At 45.0% G+C, this 24654-nt stretch overlaps 1 protein-coding gene across 2 annotated transcripts; it reads right to left on the reverse strand.

Moving 5' to 3' along the window:
- Window positions 1-403: 403 nt before the first annotated feature.
- clstn3 (calsyntenin 3) lies at window positions 404-24205 on the reverse strand. Of its 2 annotated transcripts, none has more exons than XM_010900840.5 (19): window positions 23904-24205; window positions 22924-22990; window positions 20095-20217; window positions 19483-19693; window positions 19010-19218; window positions 17332-17481; window positions 16831-17016; window positions 15834-16133; window positions 15221-15333; window positions 14351-14510; window positions 12887-12946; window positions 12632-12780; window positions 11556-11704; window positions 9094-9320; window positions 6062-6223; window positions 5645-5790; window positions 5157-5292; window positions 1317-1501; window positions 404-1226 (listed from the first exon to the last, which is right to left on the reverse strand). In XM_010900840.5, exons 2-19 carry the CDS (start codon window positions 22988-22990, stop codon window positions 1074-1076), a joined length of 2886 nt encoding a protein of 961 aa, XP_010899142.1. In that variant the 5' UTR covers window positions 23904-24205; the 3' UTR covers window positions 404-1073. The 2 variants fall into 2 exon arrangements, with proteins under 2 accessions (XP_010899142.1, XP_010899143.1); XM_010900841.5 differs by having other exon boundaries at window positions 15846-16133; window positions 23904-24204.
- Between the last annotated feature and the right edge of the window lie 449 nt (window positions 24206-24654).

A 24654-nucleotide genomic window follows, 5' to 3' on the forward strand; every position in this document is an offset into this window, starting at 1 on the left:
TGGCTTTGTGATAAGGATGGCAATGATTTACATTCTAACCATCCAATGAACTTCTAAAAATAAGGTCACGAGTCATATGCAAAGAACGAGAGGAAACGGTAATGCCAGCAACAACGAGCTCATCGCTGGCCACATTTACATCAGTAACATTCCATTTTACCACATCTTCACTCTGGTGGGGAGAGGGGGTTGGAAGTCAATGAATGTATAGAGAGAGAGAGACAGAGGGAGTGATAGAGAGACAGAGAGAGAGAGGGGGTGATAGAGAGACAGAGGGAGTGATAGAGAGAGAGAGAGACAGAGGGAGTGATAGTGAGAGAGACAGAGGGAGTGATAGAGAGAGAGATAGAGGGAGTGATAGAGAGACAGAGGGAGTGATAGAGAGACAAAGGGAGTGATAGAGAGACAAAGGGAGTAATAGAGAGAGTGATAGAGACAGAGGGAGTGATAGAGAGACAGAGGGAGTGATAGAGAGACAGAGGGAGTGATAGAGAGAGAGAGATTGTACAGCAAAACGATGAAGGGATTCAGACAAGAGGTGTGTGGGGAAACATCAGGGGCCAGGGCTTGTGTCGATGTGTGAGAGGGCCAACACTAGGCTGTGTGTGAAATCAATTGCTTCAATATTCATTTAGTGTGGCTGGCAAAGGTCTCCGGATACAGAGACAGTAAAAACATACAGTACAATCTTACTTCACAATGAAATTATTTACCCTCAGTCCGACCTGCCTCATACAAACTTGCAGGACAACGTAGATTCCCCGTGAGTGAAATGAATGTGCCACATACCATTTTTGTTGCTCATTTTGGTCAGGCATTTGGAGTATGCTGGATATATTGTGCAGTGTAACATTTACATTTGCACTGGTGTTGGCTATAGATGACTAATCGTCCTGTGGCGTCGCGGTCAAACGGTGTACGCTGTTGTGTTGGTGAGTTTACATTCCATAGACTAGAGGTGTCAGCTGTTGTCGACATTTTAAACGCGTTGAGAAGAGTGTGTGAGTGGCGAGCCGTTTGGTGGTCTCTGTGCTAATGGGTGCTTCCATAGAGAGAGCGAGAGGCGATTGGGCTTAGTAGCGGCGGGGGTTGCCCTCCTTCCCCTCCTTTTTGATGATGATGACTCGCTGGTCATCGCTTGCATCATCGGGCGACTCCACCACTTCCTCGTCCTCCTCGCCCTCACCTTCGGTGTCGACCGAGATGCCCATACGAGACTCGTAGGACTGAAAGAGAGAGAACCGAAAATCCAAAATCAGAACGTCCACAATTCCTTTGTCCACCTATACTTTTCAATACGCCGCTCACGCCCATACCTCCATGGGGTTGACGATGATGGTGAGGGCAGAGTCGTCCCACTGGCCACTCCCCTCCTTAGCCGCTCCCCGAGCTCCCTCTCCACGTCGGTGGATGGAACGGATTCGGAACACTCCCAGGATCACCATGACAACCAGAAAGCCAACACACACCATGATGATGACCGTGGCTGCCCCTGGAACCACTGACAAGAGTAAAAACACCTGTGTCACACAAACCCTACAACTGTCCTCGATGACAGTCACACTGACATCTTTAGTAAAAATCTTCCATCTCTTTTTAAGGGTGTATATTCCCATATAAAACACATTGTCCTGCAAAGATACTTAAACCCCTGGTGACTGCTCTCATATTACCAAATAACAAATGATATACTGACATTTCTTTATATTTTATAAAAACGAAACTCATTCAGTTATTGTAAGTTTATATTGATTGTATGTTGGGAAATAAAAATGAATGCTGTTTGCATAAGTAGTCAACCTGGAAGAGACATTATTCCCTTTAATAACAGTTTTAAATATGTAGGAGTAAGTACTGTATGTACCAGTTTTCGCCACAATGTCTGAGTGATTTTGCCCCATTCTTCTTTGGACATTTACTTCAGGTTGTCAGACAGCGCTTTTAGTTCAACTAATGTTACAGATTTTTTACGGGATGCGGATCAGGACATTGATTGAACCAGTATGGTCAGGCTTGGGCAGTGTTACATTTGCACCACACAGCATTAGACCAGGGCTATTCAAATCCAGTCCTGGAGGGCCAAAACACTTCAGGTTTTTGGTTCTACCTGCTATTTGATTGCCTTCACCTGGCATCTCAGTTCTAAATCAGTCCCATATTAATAGTAGAGGATAAAAGACAGAAATAATTCGGCCCACGAGGAACGGACCTGAATAGCCCTGCACTAGACGTTTTGGCCAATAAGCTCTATCTTGGTCTCATCTGACCTTTTCCCACATCACAGTTGGGTTATTATTTTGCTTTCTGACAAACCCCGTATGTGTTTTCAGATAGATGCCATTAAAAGCTACCTTCTTGCAATCCTCCAATATAGGCCAGTCTTTATGCAGAGCTCTTGATATTATTGATTGCATCACCATTACTTCACTCCCAGCCACTCGGTAGCTCCTTCATAGTGATTGTTGTTCTCTCTGTTGCTATTTAAAATCTCCTTATTTGAGTGCTGAGGTACAGCCTTTTCTTAGCAGTACCTGGGTGGTGATTCTCCAACTATGCTTGCTGGGATATCCGACCCTTTTCTTAATCTATGCATTTTATATGAATGCATATTAATAAGTTTTTTTATTTTCTTACGTTAGAATAATTGATTTGCGTTAAGGTGTTTTAACATAACATTTTAAAGAGAACAAAGTTTCAATTAACCGTTCAGTATGAGAGAATTGGTCATATAAACAGCTCCGGAAAGAATTAAGAGATCACTGCACCTTTTTCTTTCCTTTCCAAAAAAGTTGAGTGAGGAACAGAAGTTGAAAATTAAGAGAACACTGCAAATTGAACACTTCTCACTCAAAACCTTCCTTTTCAACGTTGTTAGAAAGGAAAGAATAAGGTGCAGTGGTCTCTTAATTTTTTCCGGAGCTGTATATACAGTTGAAGTTGGAAGTTTACATACATCTTAGCCAAATACATTTAAACTCAGTTGTTCACAATTCCTGACATTTAATCCTAGAAAAAAATCCCAGTCTTAGGTCAGTTAGGGGTCATTTTATCTTAAGAATGTGAAATGTCAGAATAAAAGTAGAGAGAATGATTTATTTCAGCTTTTATTTCTTTCATCACATTCCCAGTCAGACATTTACACACACTCAATCAGTATTTGGTAGCATTGCATTAAAATTGTTTAACTAGGGTCCAGGTAGGCTTCCACAAGCTCCACACAATAACTTGGGTGAATTTTGGCCCATTCCTCCTGACAGAACTGGTGTAACTGAGTCAGGTTTCTAGGCCTCCCGTCTTGCACACGCTTTTTCAGTTCTGCCCACACATTTTCTATAGGATTGAGGTCAGGGCTTTGTGAAGGCCACCCCAATACCTTGACTTTGTTGTCCTTAAGCCATTTTGCCACAACTTTGGAAGTACGCTTGGCATCATTATTCATTTGGAAGACCCATTTGCGACCAAGCTTTAACTTCCTGACTGATGTCTCCTTTTTCCTCCAAACATAATTATGGTAATTATGGCCAAACAGTAAAATCTTTGTTTCATCAGACCAGAGGACAAAAAGTATGATCTTAGTAGTTGCAAACCGTAATCTGGCTTTTTTTTTTATGGACGGTTATGGAGCAGTGGCTTCTTCCTTGCTGACCGGCCTTTCAGGTTATGTCGGTATATGACTCGTTTTACTGTGGATATATATACTTTTGTACCGGTTTCCTCCAGCATCTTCACAAGGTCCTTTGCTGTTCTGGGATGATTTTTCTGGGATGATTTTTCGCACACCAAAGTACGTTCATCTGTAAGAGACAGATTGCATCTCCTTCCTTCCATGTATGATGGCTGCATGGTCCCATGGTGTTTAGATTTGCTTACTCTGGTTTGTACAGATGAACGTGGTACCTTCAGGTGTTTGGAAATTGCTCTCAAGGATGAACCAGCCTTGGGGAGGTCTAAACATTTTTTCTGAGGTAGGCATTGAAATACATCAACAGATACACCTACAATTGACTCAAATTATGTCAATTAGCGCTATATACATTTAATGTATTATTATTATTATTATTATCATCAGAAGCTGTGACATAATTTTCTGGAATTTTCCAAGCTGTTTAATGGAACAGTCAACTTACCATTGAAAGTGTATGAAAACGTATGACCCCCTGGAATTGTGATATAGTGAATTATAACTGAAATAATCTGTCTGTAAACAATTGTTGAAAAAAATGCACAAAGTAGATGTCCTAACCGACTTGCTAAAACTACAATTTGTTAACATGACATGTGTGGGATGGTTGAAAAATTAGTTTACTGACTTCAACCTAAGTGTATGTAAACGTCCGTTCAACAGTGTAGTTGACAAATGAAAGGAAAACCCAATATGGAAGTGTCTTAGTAAGGTGTCGGGCCACCAGGAGCCGTCAGAACAGCTTCAATGTGCCTTGGGCATCGATTCAATGAGTCTCTGGAACTTTACCGGAGGGATGGAACAACATTCTTCCAAAAGTTAGTCCCTCATTTAGTGTTTTGATGATGGTTGGATAGTGCTATCTAACACATCGTTCCAAAATGTCTCATAGGTGTTTAATTGGTTTTAGATCTGGGGACTTAAAAGGCCATACCATATGATTCAGATCTGGGGACTGTGAAGGCCATACCATATGATTCAGATCTGGGGACTGTGAAGGCCATACCATATGATTCAGATCTGGGGACTGTGAAGGCCATACCATATGATTCAGATCTGGGGACTGTGAAGGCCATACCATATGATTCAGATCTGGGGACTGTGAAGGCCATACCATATGATTCAGATCTGGGGACTGTTAAGGCCATACCATATGATTCAGATCTGGGGACTGTGAAGGCCATACCATATGATTCAGATCTGGGGACTGTGAAGGCCATACCATATGATTCAGATCTGGGGACTGTGAAGGCCATACCATATGATTCAGATCTGGGGACTATGAAGGTTATACCATACAATTCAGATCTGGGGACTGTGAAGGTTATACCATATGATTCAGATCTGGGGACTTAAAAGGCTATCAAACTGTTTTCATGTGTCTGTATTATATGTATAAATACAAACCACTTCGTGTTTAAAGGTAAATAAACCGACAAGCGTCAATTCCTGTAAATGAAGTCAGTGTATGAACCTGAATTGCGGTGGGGGTTGGGTAGGGTGTGTCCGCTTAGTTCCCCAGAGTGATGAGACGGGTGGAGGAACTGCTGCTGGGAGGCCAGGAGGTGAGACGGGTGATACAGACTGTCTAAGGAATGCAGGAAATTCACCTGACAAGAAATAAGGACGAAAGTGTAGAAGGTCCGACAGAGGGAGATAAAAAGAGGAAGACAGTGAATAAACCATTCAACAAAACCCACTGTTGTAACATTTTGTATATTATGCTCTTTTAAAGTTTCATTTACTTCTATCTACATTTTAAAAAGAGGGCCTATAAGTAACCATTTCACTGTTAATGATGTTTGAGATGTATTTGTTTGTCTCAGTGAACTAATGCTCTCCACACACCAAATGGTAGGTTAAAACTACTTAACGATGGCCCAAGTATTGTACATCCCAGCAAGTATATTTGCTAAAGAGTAGAGGTTTATTACAACCACTACGGTCAGTTAGTTTGGTTACCTCCAGTGTGAGCTCGTTGCTGGTGTACCTCCCATTCATCTCAGAGCAGGACAAACGGAACCGCCTCTCGAAGCGGGCCGAGCCTTTGGCCAGCCTGTAACGGACAGACCGAAGGACATCCTCGTACACAGAGATGGACTCGGCACCTAACAGCCAGACAGAGGTTTAGAGGAATGAGTTGCACAGTGAGGAAACTGAAAGAAGAAAATGGTACATATTGTGAGTGCGATACAGAGGTGCAATGCAATGTGTTACATTGCCTCGAGTGGTGTGTCAAAACATCCACCAACCGCACCATATGTTCAGTGACATTTTTGGAAAAGAATGAGGCACTCCAGGTTACTGACTGACGCTCCCGTCTGATGCTGTTTTACCAAACGCCTCAGTATTCGGGGGGAGAGGTACATGTTGTAGTACCTGTGATTGCGATGTACGCGGTGGTGTTGATGATCTCCAGACCCCTTTCTCTGAGGGCATCCATGTCCACCAGAAGCTCCTCCCTTTCTGGGTTCAGCTCCTCCCCCAGGGGTTGGACCTCACAGCCATCCAGAGTGTGCGCCACGGCGTCTGACATCAGAGCTAGGGTTCATGTGAGATAAGGGGTGTGCGGAGAACAGAGAGAGGGGAAGAAGGCATCATTCCATGCAGAGAAAAATGGAAGGAGAAAAGAAAGAAAGCAGACAGTTAAAAATCTAAACATTTGTATTATTTTACCCATGATGTTCAATTTGCGATTATGGGCCTCCCCTGCAAATTTGGGGGAAGTTGATCTACGATGAACATCTCCCCATGACGTTCTGCTTCTCATCACACTGCATGTTCAATGAGGAAGTATTCAGCGGTATATATTTTGTCCATGTTCTCTGGACAAAAGCCACCAGTGAGCTTGCAGGCACCCAACCTGCCACTAAGGAGTCACTAGGACGTGAAGAGACAACGCAGCCCTGTCCAGCATCCTACCCACCCATCCATCCTACCCATTCATCCATCCATCCTGCCCATCCATCCATCCATCCATCCTGCCCATCCATCCATCCTACCCATCCATCCATCCTACCCATCCATCCATCCTGCCCATCCATCCATCCTGCCCATCCATCCATCCATCCTGCCCATCCATCCATCCTACCCATCCATCCATCCATCCTACCCATCCATCCATCCTACCCATCCATCCATCCATCCTACCCATCCATCCATCCATCCATCCTAACCATCCATCCTACCCATCCAGTGACCAGGACATGTAACTCACTTTAAATAAGAGCGCCTGCTAAATGATTCTGATGTCTCTCATTGGAGCAATTACTATAACCATTCTGCCAATGAGGAGCACCCCACAAAGAGGAATGTTATGAAACTACTTCAGATTAGGCCACATGGGGACCGTGGGAGGGGTTAGGGCAAAGGCCGATTTTCTTTTTACCAAGAGACCTGGTAACATACATATAAGATTAGGTAGTGGGCCTATAGAAACTGTCAGATATTCTTTCCTATGTAGCTACACAGTTTAATCAACTGTGTCCTGAGACGATTAGACCCGATGCAGGAAGGGACTCTCGTTTATTAACCATCACCTGTCTAATAGCCAGTCAACACAGACACACTGCCGTTCAAAAGGTCGGGGTCACTTGTTTTCCAATAAATATCCTTGTTTTCCAGGAAAACATACAGTTTGAATAGGAAATATAGCAAAATGAATAGGAAATATAGTCACTGACAAGGTTAGAAATAATGATTTATAATAATTGTGTCCTTCAAACTTAGCTTTCATCAAAGAATTCTCCAATTGTAGTTAATTACAGCCTTGCAGACCTTTGGCATTCTGGTTGTCTATTTATTGAGGTAATCTTAAGAGATTTCCCCCCATGCTTCCTAAAGCACCTCCCACACGTTGGATTGGCTTGATGGGCACTAACGTACCATAAGGTCAAGCTGCTCCCACAACAGCTCAACAGGGTTGTGATCTGGTGTCTGTGCTGGCCACTCCATAGACAGAATTCCAGCTGACTTCTTCTTCCTTAAATAGTTCTTGTATAGTTTGGATCTGTGCTTTGGGTCACTGTCCTGTTGTAGGAGGAGACTGGCTCCAATCAATCGTCATCCACAGAGTATGACATGGAGTTGCCAAATGTTCAAGATCCCTTTGACCCTGTACAAATCTCCCAATTTATCACCATTCAGCACCCCCAGACCATCAAATTACCTCCACCATGCTTGGCGTCAAACAGTCCTCCAGCATCTTTTCATTTGGTCTGCATCTCATGAATGTTCTTCTTTGTGAACCAAACACCTCAATCTTAGATTTGTCTGTCCATAACTTTTTTCCAATGTCCAGTGTTTGTGTTCTTTTGCCCATCTTAATCTTCTTTTAATTGGCCTGTCTAAGATATGGCTTTTCTTTGTAACTCTGCCTAGAAGGGCCGCATCCCAGAGTCGCCTACTCAACTAGTCTAAAGAAGGCCAGCTTTATTGGTTCTTTAATCAGCTGTTTTCAGCTGTGTTAACATAATTGCAAAAAGGTTTTCTAACGATCCACTAGCCTTTTAAAAGGATAGACTTGGATTAGTAAACACAACATGCATTGGAACACAGGACTGAAGGTTGCTGATAATTGGCCATTAAACGCCTATGTTGATATTCTATTAGAAATCAGCCGTTTCCAGCTACAAAAGTCATTAACAACATTAACAATGTCTACACTGTATTTCTGATTAATGTGATGTTATTTTAATGGACAAAAAACACTTTTCTTTTAAAAAACAAGGACATTTCTAAGTGCCCCCAAACATTTGAATGAGTACATTGTCAACCAGACACGTGCTGTCCTCTCCAACACTGCACGGACCACACCCCCATCGTCTTTTGACTTGGACACGCACAACGTATGTCTAGTAATGTCACCGCCTCCCCCTGTGGACAGAACCACAAACTGACCGGGGTAATGGAGGGAGGCAGGCCGAAGCAGAGATGAACACATCCACACCCTGTGAGTCTGAACGGTTCTCCGCCCGATTCAGACGGACGGATCACTGTTCATTGGTTCATATCTGCGTTTATACGGACAGCACTGCTATCAAGTGAAAATACGGATGTGGCTGAATTTGTCACTCTGAGATTCAGTCGTCAGGCCTGCGTGATTATGGGAATGAAAACAGACCGCTGGGGTGGGGGAGTCCGTGGCGGGGGGGGGTTTAGAAGTTTAAATGCGGGCAGTTTGATTGATGTGTCTTGGCCCCACGCAAATAACAGACACCGGTCCAAATGCAATCAGTCATGCTCGGCTAATTCTTTTCAGGGGGAAATCAATCAGCGCACTGACTAGGTTTACTTCCCGCAGAAAATGCTGGCGTTGCGCTCTCCGAAACGATTCCATTGACGTGATCAGAATACGCCAGACTCTCACCGCCTGCGTTCCGGTATTCATGGAGGGCCTCCTGCTGACTCACCTCCTCCCTCCATGCCCTGCGCGGCCGTATTAACGGCGTGAGACAGGGAGCACACGATCCTCAGCTCCGGGAAAAGGGGCACGCCGCGGGGGCCCTCGAATTCAGGGGCCGGGCGGGCCAGGTGAGGGCCCACGCCGGACAGGGAGATCTGAGGGGCATCGGGCTGAAGGACCACCAGGTAGCCCTCCAACTGTCTGAGAGTGAGGCAGCTCTCCTCATTGAAACACCTGGGGGGAGAGATGGAGGGGTGGCATCACAAGTCATTCTCTGTCACAGTTTTGGGATATCGACTGGCTACATCGGGCGTGTTTTTGTGGAGCTAAGATAAAAGCCTATGGATTTCCAGGACCAGAGTTAAAATAAAAATAAAAACTGTTATTACGGTACTCTGCAGAAGCACTTGGAAAAAGCACAGAATGGTGTTTTTATTTGGCAGTTCAGCCCTTGATTTAACATTTGAGTGGTTCTTGGAGGTGTTTAGTTCCTAAGTATAATGGAGCTGCAGTAATACTATCTCTCTCTCTCTCTCTCTCTCTTATTACAAGAGCAGCTGCTAGTATCTGACTCTCCAGAAGGGCCTGCTGTTCAACCATCTGGACGACTACTGACCTCAAATGAGTCTAATCATTAGCACTAAAAACCAAAAACAATCAGAAAATGTGGTAGAATACACTAGAAAAGCACACCACCTCTTGACCTGAAATCAGAATAATCCTAAAAACACAAGCTAAAAAAGCCACAAATCCCTGACCCGAAAACAGATCAAAAACAAGCATTAAAATAACCCACCATGTCAACGTCTTACCTCACAATACAAATCATCTTAAAAACACACCATTCTTCCCCGAAGATCGACGTACAGGCAACGACAATTCCAGGGTTAGAGAATGAGGACTTTCCCACGACGGGTTATATTAAACAGAATACTAGAGCATAAGTAGGCCTCCATCCACAAAGTATATCAATATTTAATCAACCAAGGGGATCAAAACAACATGCGCAGGCCAATGTGGTGTAATACCACGAGAGCAGAAACCCCCCTTCTTCTGATTGTCATAAAGAGGGTCTGAATTACAGGACTGTGGCATAACAAATACACTGTTTTCCAAATTAGATGGACACACTGTGCTCCCTTTTACCCAAGGCTAAATACCCTAATCCAGCTCAACAAAAAATTCTAGCTCCTTTTACATGGAGGAATATTTCCTTATTGTAGACCTATGCAAAGTAAAGGCATTCTTTATGATGCCACCCAGATTTTTTTGAGGAAATACATGACTCAATTAATTTAATCAATAGCCTGGGAATCTGACGAGCTACAAATATTTCTTTAGACAAAGGAGAGCACCAGGTCAAGGCACAAACCAACTGTCACCTGGGCTTCATCGGCATGGCTAAAACACTCAGAAGATAGGGTGAGGTGATATAGGGCTTTGGAGATATAATAGTAATTGCGGACCACAAGTCAAAGACAATATACTCCACAGTTTATAACTGTACATTGGGACATCCTATGCGTTTAACCTATTTGAGTCTAAACTGCCATATCATTCTTTATCATATTCCTAAAATCACTGATTATCTGGGTCAATGTCCAAACAATTGCGTCACTCCAAACAGCGGTACTGGAAACCGGCATTCACGCAATGATAGTTGCTTTGTCACTCGTTTTACCTGCTCCAGGTCTTTCAACCAGTATATCTAGTTGATATCCATTAGCACTGTCTGCCTATATAGGTGTGTGCTTATGTGTGTTTATTTAGTATTTTACCATGCAGGTACATGTGAGTAGCCTCATATGACCACCATGCAAGCTCACATTCTGTTTCACTCCACACATCAGTCTGGGTACACACTAAATGGGCGTTGAGAAAAGTTATTCTGCAGACGATTGGATCACCCTAAACCAATCAAAACAATGACACATATGACATCTCATTCTGTGTAAACATCAGTTACTGGCAGGTATGTTTATTTAGCTTAGCAAGTTAGCATATCTTTTATTGATGACTATTCTATGTAAATGCAATCTGCGCATACAAGGCACCATCGTACATGCCAAGAAGAACAATCAAATGCCGCTAACCACAAAAGCATTCATGAAAGATTAATAGAATTAGGGTTACCGTTAACTGAAATTCCAGGACGTTCATTTAGAATTTGCAATAAATGCGGTGGGTAGAATTGAGGAACATTTACTGTGGTCGTCCTCAACTAAAACCCTCTCTCAGATGATTAGAGAACACTGATTGGTCCGCTCATAACTTGGACGGAGGAAGACAAAATGATTACATTGTGTGTATCCAGACGGATGTGTGGAGGGAAACAGAATGTGAGCTTGCGAGATCAGGATGGTCGTAGGATGCTAACATGTAAGAGGTAAATGATCATTTACCATAACAGCCTGTGTGTGCTTCTGTGTGTGTGTGCTTCTGTGTGTGTGTGTGTGTGTGTGTGTGTACCTGAGGGAGGTAGTCAGTTTGAGCGGTCTGACTCCTGGGGTGGCGAAGCGTAGGGAGTTCCTGTAGGTGACCTGCTGCACAGCCCTATTGAAGCTCTCAATGTCATCCCCCTCCAGAACCAGCACAGATTGACTGGGGTTCACGTGCACCTAAAAGGTTAAAGGTGAGGAGGTCATCCGAGGAGGACTCACATAGATACACAATGGAATGTCTTCATATAAGTCATCCATCGGGCATAGTAACACTATCTGGGGAGTGATCTGAGTGACTGTAAAAAATAAAATGTTGATCTATAAAATGTATAATGTGAAATCCAGGGGGAAACAAGCTATTTTGTACATGAACTATTTTGCATGCGGAACGACAGATTAGTCTAGTAGTGGATAATGGCGGTTAACAAACAAACCCTCAATAAAAACTGAATGTGACAGATGCTTGTGGTCGTAAGCCTCAATCCAGTGGAAAGTGCCCACCATTTTGGAGACAGGGTTTCCCAACCACCGGGCACTAGACCGGTACAGAGCAGTGGAGCTTGCCACCAGGCTTCGACATGAAAAACATATGCTAATTGGACACACGCTGATTGGATGGACTGAAAGGCTGTCACGACTCTGACATTCTAACCCCACCCAGACTGCAGTGCGCAGCGGTGTCAGTGAACAAGGCTGTATGCCTAAACCTTTTGAAGAACAGTTAGAGAGTAACATTTTAGCCATTCACTAACCACGATTTGCATTAGAAGCTGGAACTGGAGGTGAGTAAATAGCCTATGATCAATTAACCTTTGTAATAACAAAAGCCCCTAGCGGGATCCCAGAATGGTGGGTTGAAATGAATTTGGAGACAGAATTTAGCTTTGCAGGGCAGAACGAAAGAAGGGACACCCTAAATAACCCACTGCTGGGGCTTTTAAAATCAGACGAATCAGTTGTTTTTTTCCATTGCACGCTGGGCGCCAGCCCACAGAATTATTTCTGTGCCCTCCGGCCCGTGGTGAAAAAAAGGCTGGGAGCCGCTCTACTATAGGACTCCTCTAACAGTGTGTGTGTGTGTGTATGTGTGTGGGGGGGGGGTACCTTCATGCCCGAGCCCAAGGTCTCCAGGTCCCCAAAGTCCAGTCCCTCCCTGCAGGCGTAGAGACACTCCACCACGCTGTGAGGTTCCACACTGCCGGGACGCACCGTCACCCCAGACAACAGGCCACGGTAACCAGCCACATACCTCCCTGAGAGACAGAAATCAAAAGAAGCCAGATCAACACACACACACACACACACACACATCACGTTTCCTGCACGAAAAAACACACTTGTAAAAACAAATGAAGTCACCTGTGTCTTTCCCTTCGGGGATGGTGTTGTTAAGGATGTCCTTCTGCTTCTCTTCTGTCTCTGGAGGACAGAGCGGAGAGGAGACAGGATGACGGAGACAGGTGAGAAACAGGAGATAGACGCTTTGCGAAAAGCGAGAGGAGTGAAACGAGAGGACAAGTAAGAGGAGTAAAGATAATAAGTAAAAGAAAAAACGAAACGTCAGATGAAGGTGTGCCATACCTTATCTTAAACAAGCGTGTTACCGCACAGGAAGTAGCAATGAATATGTGCTCTAGTGTGTTTTCAAGTGTTAATTGGCAGACAGCGTGTCCCATTTTAGCGATTAGCACTGGTATTACTGGCAGGATAACTGTCTGGCCTGCATGTTCTTCAGCTAGCTTAAATAATTGATATGTCAGTGATATTATTAGCTTATAGAAAAGCGGTCGGATGCATCTCACACAAATGTGATTAAGTGAATGAGGAATGAAGTACCATAGCTTTCTGTTGTCAGAGGGGGTGTGGGAGCTTGTGTGTGTGTGTGTGTGTGTGTGTGTGCGGTGGGGGGGTGCATTTGGTGCTGAACAATCATAGAAGAATGTGGACTGGGGCACCATTCTCAGAGACATATCTTGGCTCTTTTGTACTGTTGTGATCTCTTTAATCAATATGGGTCTGTCATCACACGGGTGTGGTTGAATTTGGTCATGTCATTATGTTTCGCCTGGTTCTGTTATATTTGTGCTAGCCGCAACATTTCCTTTTACTGAGTTCAGCAAAATCTTGCAAACCAGGGAATACAAGCCATTATGGTAAATCATTGTTGCCATCATGTCACACAAACATTTGGTTTACATCAATTGAAAGGGGACATCCTTTCAGGGCTGGTTTACACCATTTTCAGATTTTCAGAATTGGAATCAGCCTTATTTACTAGGTATGTGTACACATAAGAGGAATAATACATGCTCACGATGTGCTTAAACCAAGAACACTCAGCAAGAGTCACCGACTGCAATCAGTGACTCTTTTCAGCCTTAGATACAGCCAAATCAGACTGGAGTCATCCCTGGATGTTGTCTTGCCACATAGACAATGGTCATGACCAAATGGTTGGAGCTACTATCTCATAGGTTTTGCAGCAAGATGCCCACAATCCATGTTACCAACCAAAAAGTAATATATGGAATCTGTAGAAAATCACCATCATCAGGTGCACTCACAAATAAATTCCTTAAGAATTACCAGTTGGAACTAAAAATAATATAAAATATATTCTGTATTCAGTAGTTTCTGGAACAAGGAGTTGATTTTGCTCTAGGACACACAGGCCGATCTACAATGGTAAGGGTAAGCACAGTACGCTGTGGGAAAATTGACAATGAGGGTACATTTAAAAAAAATCCCAAGCAATGAAATAAAATCAAAATGAATACTTTTCATTTTTAACAGTGTGTTCTAAAAAGCATAGCCAATCGTTACCCCAGCAGGCACCAATGACCATGCGCTGTCGTGGGGCAGGGTTGGGAATGGCTCCATTGTCGTGGATCAGAGCCGGGTCAAAGGTGACGCCGTCCACGTAGAGCGTCACCGAGGGGAACTGAACGCTAAGGGACAGGTGATGCCACTCGCTGTCACACACCTGGCAAGGGCAGACAGACATGGAGAGAGGTTAAAGTTTAAGAACCACCCGAATACATGGGCTGTGCATGGCACAGTAAAACAATGTTTCGTTCCACTAACTGAACCTCTCCCTCTTCCCAAAAACTGTTTTATTTCTCTTGTTTCTAGTCAGACAAGACAAAGAGGTCAAGCAAGACAGAGGGATTTGCCAAATTTTATCTGAATCCGCTTGGCCCCCTCCTAATCCCACCCCATCCAAGCTGTCTACAACCAGTAACCACCGCCAAAAGCACTCCCCTCCCCCAGCTCCCTCCCAAAACCACATAAACCCACAACATCCCCTCTCGTTCAAATCCTATTCTCTGCCTCCTAATCCTCGTGCTCCTTGCACATTCCCATAGTTACGAACTCCCCTGAGGGAAACATCTCTCCCGGGTGTTGCTAGCGAGTCTGCCTTGGGATCTGCCTGAGGATCAGGTGCCTCTGGCACTAGTACTAGCAGCAGTACCACCTCCTTGGGAGTTTAGTCACCCCAGTTGTTCAGTACGCCCCCAAAAAAACAAAGACTTGATGCAGTTGCCTTGAAAATCCACGCGAAAAACAACAACAACGGCGTCAAGTGAGCTTTGGCCTTTTTGAATAGATTTTGCTCTGGGGGATGACTCTTTGGCTCAGTGCTCCTCCTAGAGACTATTTCCCTCCCCTCATCCAACCACGTTCCCACAGTACCTGCTCCAGTTTCCAGAGGAATTTCACGGGCCGCGCAGCAGACACATCGGGCCAGTAGAAGAGAGAGAGGCGGCAGCCGTGAACGGAGAGATAGTAGTGGGAGAAGGAGTCGTCTGAAGAACAGAGGGGGAGACAGAAAAAAACAACCGTGAAGAACAGAGCATGCAGGCAGAACGCGAGACACAGCGCGTCACAACACTAGGCTATTCATATTTCATCGCCTTAGACTTCATAGAATTAGACAGAAGCAGAGCAACGTTGCTAGACTACATCTAACTCTATTTATGGCTCGGACTGAATTCACTCATTATCCCTGCTGGGCTTTCCTACTAGAAGTGGACATTACAAAAAAAGAGGGGATGAGAGATGGTCCCCCTTAACCTTATCAAGGCCCACCTAAATCCTAAATGTCTTTTTAAACCTAAGCCTCTTACACAAACAACCCGAAGATCACGTAGATGAAACAACAGCTGAATTATGATGAAGTACCACTCTTAAGTAATTAAGCTTTCGACACAGTTTTATTGTAATACCAACAATGACAATTCCACACATACTGTTTTCAACTTCATGTAAGGTATGACCAAGCCTCTGACAGACAGCCGTGACTGACCATGAGACTGACCATTTTTGACGGTACTGCAAATAATAGTCTCCTCCTCCCTACGCGTTCCCCTGGCTTGATTGGAGGGTGGTTGGGTAGTGGCCCCACCCCTTCGCATCCACAGCTGGAGTGTAAAATGGTCTCCAGATATCGCTGCGGCAACTGAGCTGGGTACCACGGCGACATGGGCGGAGCCATTGAAGGAGAATACCAGGGACGAATCGGAAGAAGGAAGGGTGGGCAGGGCCGACGTCCAATTGGCTGCAGGAGACGGGGGCGGGAGAAGGTCTACCTCTCCTCGCACAGCGCCTGGTGACACAGCAGATAGAAGTGAAATTGTTAATAGTAGCCTGGTACTGTTGATTCAAAGTATATCTATACAGCTCCAGGAAAAAATTAAGAGACCAGTGCACCTTTTTCTTTCCTTTCCAAAAAAGTTGAAAAGGAAGGTTTTGAGTGAGGAACAGAAGTGTTCAATTTGCAGTGGTCTCTTAATTTTAACTTTTCTGTTCCTCACTCAAAACCTTCCTTTTCGGCTTTTTCGGAAAGGAAAAGGTGCAGTGGTCCCATAATTTTTTCCGGAGCTGTATATATATATAGTGCTTTCTTAGAATACAGAGTTCAAGTCCTCACTTTTATTTATGTTGGAAGAGTACCGCTGCCTTGGCTTGCTAACAGAGATCCTAATAAAATACTTCTATAGACGCTCAGTCAAGAGTCCAATATCCAATTGAATGCCCTAAAGACCTGGGCATTGTGAGCTCAATGAATCTTTATCAGGGCCAGTACTCCCCAGAATGATTTTATTACTTCACTACATTCATGCCCACATCACAAATGCAAGACTGCGTGAACAACTGCCGCTAAAACCAATGTGACTTGAGAGTGCTCTGTTCCAATCCCTGAATGAATCATGGATGTTAGTGGGATATTTATGGGGGAAAGTCTCCCATTATCCCAACGATAGAGTCCATCACGGACGGCCCCAGATTAACACGGCACTCACCACACAGCCTGCGCACTGATCGGTCTGAATAGCTGTCCCTATCACAGCCCTTTCCAATATGGCCCGTCTGCAGATCTACGGTGGCCTGGATGTTCCACACGGTCTCTTCGCAGGTCTCCAGGTGAAGGCTGGGAAACAGGGGAATGCTGCCTGACCCGGGGGTATACTCCACACGCTTCGACCAGCCTAAAAACCAACACCCGAGTCAGATGATCCACACTCACTGACGTCCCGATAATTACCCTCCGAATGGCGCAGGGAAGCTGTGTCCCTTTATCAGTCTCATCATTTATTTTGTTACTATTTTCATCATTCAGACCAAATGCAGTCTCGGACACTACCATAACCACCTAGTCCCTACATCGTGCACTCATTTTGACCACATCCAATGAGTGTCTGCGCACAATGTAGAGAATAGGACCCTCAGCCTCCACAGCTGAGGAGACCAATGGTAATGTGGTGAATGCTGAGGGTGATGCAGCATTCAGGGCCATTGATTACCGATCCAGCCGGGTTTGCAGGACGGCTTGACCGTGACCACCACCTGAGCGTCGGCCTGCGCGCGGTTCTTGCCACAGTCGAATGCTGTCACCCAGAAGGTGTGGACGCGCTGGCGTTTTGAATCCAACGGTTCTGTGTTCTTAATGTTACCTGTGACGGGTGAACAGAGGGGGATGTGGGGAACGAGGGGGAGAGTCAGAGGGGGACGTGGGGAAAGAGGGGGAGAGGCAGAGAGGGACGTGGGGAACGAGGGGGAGAGGCAGAGGGGGATGTGGGGAACGAGGGGGAGAGGCAGAGGGGGATGTGGGGAACGAGGGGGAGAGGCAGAGGGGGATGTGGGGAACGAGGGGGAGAGGCAGAGGGGGACGTGGGGAACGAGGGGGAGAGGCAGAGGGGGACGTGGGGAACGAGGGGGAGAGTCAGAGGGGGATGTGGGGAACGAGGGGGAGAGGCAGAGAGGGCGGGAGAGGGGAAAAACAGAGATTGGTGGAGAGATTAAGAGAGAAAAAGAGAGAGCGAGAACAGCAGAATTGAATGCCAGCATGAGGAGTGGACACTGTTATTCAGGCACTTTCACCATGTGTCAGCACCATGGCAGACATTTCTAAGTTGTTCATTGCAGTATGTTCAAATGAAAAAGGGGGCACAGGAGGGAGAATAGAGTGAAGACTAAGAATGAATTAAGACAGTTTCTTTTTACACCAAAAGAATCAAAAATGAACCTGAATGACGGGGCGCTGAAAATTAGATAGGCGGAACCGAAGGAAAGAGTGAACAGGTAGGAATGAAGGAGGAATACAGAGGGGAGAGAGCAAGAGAGGTAGAGACAAAACAAACACACCAGGAGAGGGAGAGAGACAGTGAGAGACTAAGAGAGAGAGACAGAGAGACGATATTCAGTAGTATAGTATTGAAAACACTAGGGCCTTTAAACCACCCAGGTGAAACAAAATGTCTCTGTTGTTCATCTGAACCGAGCAACCAAACCCATATTATAAAGGGATTGTTCACCCCCCCTCCCGTCCCCCAGTCCACCGCCATTTGTGCAAAGTCATGGTAAAACCTGAAAATGTTCTGCTGTTGTCATATTACAAAATGTCTGCTGTTGTCATATTACAAAATGTCTGCTGTGGACGTCTGACCAGTAACCCGTCAATGGGAGTCTTGCTGACTGAAATCAAAGCCTTCATAGAGGAAGTTACATGATCCATCAGAAACACAATACTACGGCCTCCTTTGTTCCAACAAACCTGGCCAAGTAATGTTCACACGGAAGCACTTCTTACACAACGACCTCCCACACGCTTCTTTTTCCGGAAACCTTCTACCTGTGAAGGTGGGGGTTCTCCTGCATTCCTTACAGGAAGACATGCTGCCAAACTAATGACTGTGCTACAGAATATAAGCTATAGCCAAAAAGCTGCCATGTGGGTGTGCGAGATGCTTGGAAGCGGCTGGCGAAGGAGTAGGTACGTCAAGGACAGGTCATTCACTAACAACGCACATAGCAACAAGACCAGCTGGAGACAATCAAATTAGAACAAGGATATCATTTTTTTTACAGACTGTTATTAATCATCATGTACTAGTGTCAACTGTTTACATTCATAGCACATTCCCCAAAATGATCCAATTGAAAAGACTAGCCCAAGACAATTGTGGGAGCTGTATTTCTCACCATCGTTATCTATGGCAAAAGGAACATTGGGGGTGATGATGTCGTAGAAGCAGATCTGGCTGTACTGCGGGGAGCAGTCGGCGTCGAGGGCCTCCACACGCACGATGCGGTCGAACAGACGGCCCTCTGGTACAGACGCCTCGTAGCGACGCTCCACGAACACTGGGGAGAACTCATTTACGTCGTTCACACGCACATGAACGGTGGCTCTGGGGAGGCGAGCGAACAAGTGAGAAAGAGAGAAAAAAAGAGAGACAAAGAGAGTGAGAAGAAAACACAAGAGGATACTAGGAAAAATTAAGATGGTAATACAAGCAAGTACATTGTTATAGAATCATAGAGATACATAGTGTTGATAAGTAACTCAACGCTCTTATCTTTCTTCAGAAGACAGCAATTAGTTTAACCTCTGACTACAACCCAATCTATTTTGACTGTTGGAACAGAATTCTGGGTAATGTAGTGTATCTCACTTGTGGGACTTCTTGCTGTTGGCCCCATCTGGACCCTCTCCACAGTCATAGGCTTGGATGGTGAAGCTATGCTCCCGTTGGCTTTCACAGTCCAGCGGCTCCTTTGAGCGAACTAGGCCCTCCCCTGTGGAGCGGTCCAAAACCACAGCCTCAAACTGTACCGATCCGGATCCCGAGGGCCCATTGTGAACGCGGAAGCCACATATTTCACCTGGGAGGGTGGGGGTGGGGGTGCCAATTCAAATGACACTGTATGGTTCTTAAGGTCCCAGTAAGATGACATTTCAATTACTTAAAGATTGATTACAACACCATCGCTGATAACAACAATAAACACTAATGTCGAACACACTATAAAAATAAACTCCCTGAGCGATTTAAGAAGATCTATAGCTAATCATTTCTATGAGCGCTGAGTGCTAAATGCTCCCAATGAACTCAAACAATTGAATTTTTCCTTGAAGGTGGAGGAACACATGGGAGCGAATCCTACATCCAGGGTTAGAATCAGCCGCTGAATCGTGAGGCTGGCCTAAGCATAGACAAATGGACCGACCAGATGCTTGTTTGAAGTCAGCGTCGGAGTATTGACCCGACCATTATCCACTTTACCTGCGTAGTGGAGCGGGGCGTCTTTATCCAGGGCGAACAACGGCGGGTTGAGCAGAACTGTGTTGTCGTTCTCCATGACGATGCCCTGGTACTCCGTCTCGATCCATGGCTTGTGTTTATTGGCTGAATGGCAACACAGAGGGAACCAAAGTAGGCTTTTGTGTTAAATGGAGTAATCTAAAGGTGGAAGATGTGGCTATTTTTAACACCCCATTCCCTTAGCGGACCTGTGGCTGTCTGTGGCCGTGTGACCGAGGATACAAGTAAGTACAAACGAATACAATATCACGGACACACGCACACACACATGCACACCTCCGCCCAGGCTCCCAAGCACACACACACACGTCAAGTGTCACTCCACACCTTACGCCGGTTGGCAACATAATTAAACCCCGGCCGATATCCCCTGTCACACAATGAGAGTTACAGTATATTGCACACATCACTCAGAACAGCAGAAGCGGCCCGCCACAGGCGCACCGGCAAACCCGGACGTCCAAATTAAAATGGGGAAAAGTTTGCCGCAAATCCACCTCTAATTGCAAATTAATTATTCATTTCTCCCTCAGAATGTTCACCCATATCAATCAAAGGCAGAGCTAACCACCCGGAACGGTGGCGATTTTACACTCGAACAATCAAAGACCCAAACAAAAGCCTGAGGGGCTTTGATTTTAGTCATGTCTCCCGCGCTCGACCCTCTACGTTAGAGGATGGAAAGTGATGAAAGATCTACAGGACCTGTTGTGCAGCGACCGCTCCAACGTTTGAACATCAAACGCTCGGGACATTAGAACAATTAACATGCCTGTCCTGTCAGAATCGGAAAAGACAGCACGGCAGAGTGGGAAGTCATGCTTCTTCCACAGAACTAGTCATTTAAAAGACGGGTCTCCTAGCCAGTTTGCATTAGCAAACTCCTGTCATGGCAGGCTGATGAGTCATGCCCCAGTTACTGTTGGCCATCCTCAATGGTTAATCTGGTACCATCTCTGTTTGTCCACCAACCCATTCCTCATGCTTCGGCTCTTTCCCTTGTTTCATAATGTATCTCCCTCCATCTCCCTCTCCATCCCTCTCACTGCCTCTACTCATCCCCTGCATCTCTCTACGATATAGGATAAATCTGAAAATCCGGGCTGTGGATTACACCAAGGATTACAGATTGAGAGACATCACTTTCAATCCCTGTCTCTCTATAGCTCCCTCCCTGGAACTGGTCCCTTTTCTGTCACATTTTCTTTGCGCTCGACATCCCCATTGCTCTCTTCCCCGCTCTCTCTCTTCCCCCCTCTACCACCCCCCCCCTCTCTCTCTCTCATCTTGCTCTCCATTCCCCATTGTCAACTGATCTTATGTATGTTCTCCCTGCCCTCATCCCTTCTAACTATATCATCCCGTTGTCACCCGTTTTGTCTTCCCTTGGACCAACTCTTTTTTCCCTTCCCCTACTGCCACTGTTCGCCAGTCTGCTTCTGTCTCTGTCTGTCACTTCTTTCTTCTCCAAATGTGCTCTTCTCAGTCAGCCTATTTCCATTCCACTTCAATTCTCTGGCGTGACAGTCATTGGGAATACAAAGGAAAATCGGTAAACAGCTACCGCCACGATAAATCGATGTGGGTGACTAGGTTTAGACCTCCTCAGATATCGATTAAACACGGAATCACGTTCACATGAAGCACCAACATCACGCACATCGACAGTCACATGCAAATAAATCATCACAATTGACCTATAATCTACACATACGTATGTATGCATACAGTCCAATATGGCGGACAACACTCAAAATGGAAATCTGGGTGTTAACATACACTTACAGGGTTATTTGGGGATTTTGGCAATTAAACCATTCTACATCCAAAGTCTGATTACCTTGAGGATACATCTTGTGTTTTCACAACTGAACACCCAGAAGCTGAGGCTACAGAGACAGGTACACAGAGGGACAATGAGAGGAAGGGCATAGACAGTTGGCCAAGCTGGGTCTTGAAACCTGGACGCCAGGGGGCATTTGTGGTCTAGAATCAGGAGCTTAGACTGCTACAACAGACTCCAGCACAACCTGTGGATACCATTGTGTATGTCTTTATGTGCAGTTTAAAGGAATTTGCAGAAAAAGTAGATGGCTCTGGTGCAACTTCTAGTGAATGTTAGTGCAGTGGCATTGAATCCCAGTCATTGTGGTTAAGGTAGTTAGCGTCAGTCATTGTGGTTAAGGTAGTTAGCATCAATCATTGTGGTTAAGGTAGTTAGCGTCAGTCATTGTGATTAAGGTAGTTAGCATCAATCATTGTGGTTAAGGTAGTTAGCATCAGTCATTGTGGTTAAGGTAGTTAGCATCAGTCATTGTGGTTAAGGTAGTTAGCATCAGTCATTGTGGTTAAGGTAGTTAGCGTCAGTCATTGTGGTTAAGGTAGTTAGCATCAGTCATTGTGGTTAAGGTAGTTAGCATCAGTCATTGTGGTTAAGGTAGTTAGCGTCAGTCATTGTGGTTAAGGAAGTTAACATCAGCTTGTGGAACTACCTCAAACGTCCTTCATACAGGAGGCAGAGAGATTAAAATGGTATCCAGAAGTTCAACCGACTCTAGGTAAGAACATAAAGGGGTCAACTGCCGAAATCCCAAAGTATCCCTTTAAAAACAGGAAGTGGGTATTTCATTAAATTCTCTGACTAATGAGCTGTCATGAACGCTTCGGAGACCAGGCAGGGAAAAAGACCCCGGTCATGAGCAAGACTACGGGAACATATGCTCCTGTGGCAAAATAAAGCAATATTTTAGCTGCGCTCACAATTAACAGTCAAACCCATAGAAAACTGACCTTTGTTGCCATTGGCAACTGAAGTCAAGCAAAGGAGGAGGAAGGAGAGAAAACTCATTCTGTCCATCTGAGGGAGGAAAGGAATGGTAAAGGGGAGGGGGGGCAGGTAGGAGAGGAATACAGTACATGCATTAAACAAGTCAGCACTAAAAGATAGAAACTGACATATAGAGAACATGGAGAGACAAAGTAAGAGAAAGAGACAGGCAGACAAACAGACATCAGTAAAAATCCTAATAAAGAGGCCCAATTTCAAAGGAATCTTACAGCGCTATTTATTTCACCCCATAGAGATGAATAATGCATAATAACAAAAGCACTGTGAAAATACTTGGACGGTGCAGTGGATTGGCATATTAAACGGTAGAATAAAATAGAGATTTACACTGAATCAAAACAAACTCCCATTACAACTGAAATGTATTAGTGTAGCTCAGAGTCTAGTAAAGTGCATTAATTTTGAGATAGCAGGGTGCAGGGATGACATTGCCTTTACATACTGTACGCCTATGTGCACTCACCTACTAATTTCATGTGTGTGTACGCGCTTATGTACATGTTAGGTTCTGACATCCGTGGCAGTTGGCTGACAGTATTCAATATTATTCCATGGGGTATTGAGCCGTCATTCGCTTCACAGTATTCATATTTCATCATTCACTGCCTACAATCATAGCCTACAAACCACATTAAAACCTCACTTAAATCCGACAGCGTAGAGGGGCGTACAATATTCAGCTAAAATAATAGTTAGCACAGGTTGTTTAAGGCTACACATACCGGTAGACGGCTATGCAGACATGCCTATATGCGACAATAACTAGGCTAATCGATTTTAAACCCATTTATGGGTGCATCAATTGGCACAACATGCCTGCATGCATTTCTACATGTATGTGGACCTTAAAATAATATTGTCGCAGAAATGGATGCTATTAACAACCAAAAATAGAAGCAAGCTGCTGTCGATTTAACATTACCGTGGTGAGTGTCAGGTGCTTCTTGGTACCCAACGCTACCCTCGCAGCATCCGCGCCTCACGTCTCAGCTGCTCCGCGACCCTCCTCCGACAGAAAAAAATCAAAAGCGCAGGTAACGGGATTTCTTGCACAGATCTAATGAAGACGCTCAAAAGTACACCTCTCTCGGATGCGAGACTGGGTAACGTAATGAAAGTCTCAAGACCAGTGTCCTTGTTTTCGGCAGACGTCGTACAAGAAGGGAAAACGATGGGAATATAACGCTGACGTCCCCTCCCTCTGTTTCTTAACCCGCCCACACTGCGTCCTTCTCTCTCTCTCTCACCCTCCCTTCCCCCTCCCAAGTCCAGTTCCAGTTGCCTGCCAAATTGCACTGTTCTCTCTGTTTATTGAACACACTGTGAGGGTGTCTGAGCCAACGCATGATATTACTCATTTCGGCACAACATTATTATCTATTTTTGCTCCCTATCCGGCCTGTCAGATTGGAGACTCGCTCTCTTCACAGCCACCATACCTTTCCCCGCCCTGACTGCAAAATGACGTAATATCACCCTTTCTGCCAGACAGCGTGCATGGACAGTGATTGGACGTACACACGCGTTCAATCACTCAAATTGCTATCAAAGTGAGTACCGAAAATGTTGTATCATAAACCCTAGAATTAACCCGAATCACACCGAAACTTTATCTAGCCCTAACCCTTGATGCCTAACACTAACCCACATTCTTATACTAAACCCAATTGTTA

The sequence above is a fragment of the Esox lucius genome, chromosome 20, assembly GCF_011004845.1.
Source record: "Esox lucius isolate fEsoLuc1 chromosome 20, fEsoLuc1.pri, whole genome shotgun sequence".
In the NCBI taxonomy this organism is placed as follows: domain Eukaryota; kingdom Metazoa; phylum Chordata; class Actinopteri; order Esociformes; family Esocidae; genus Esox; species Esox lucius.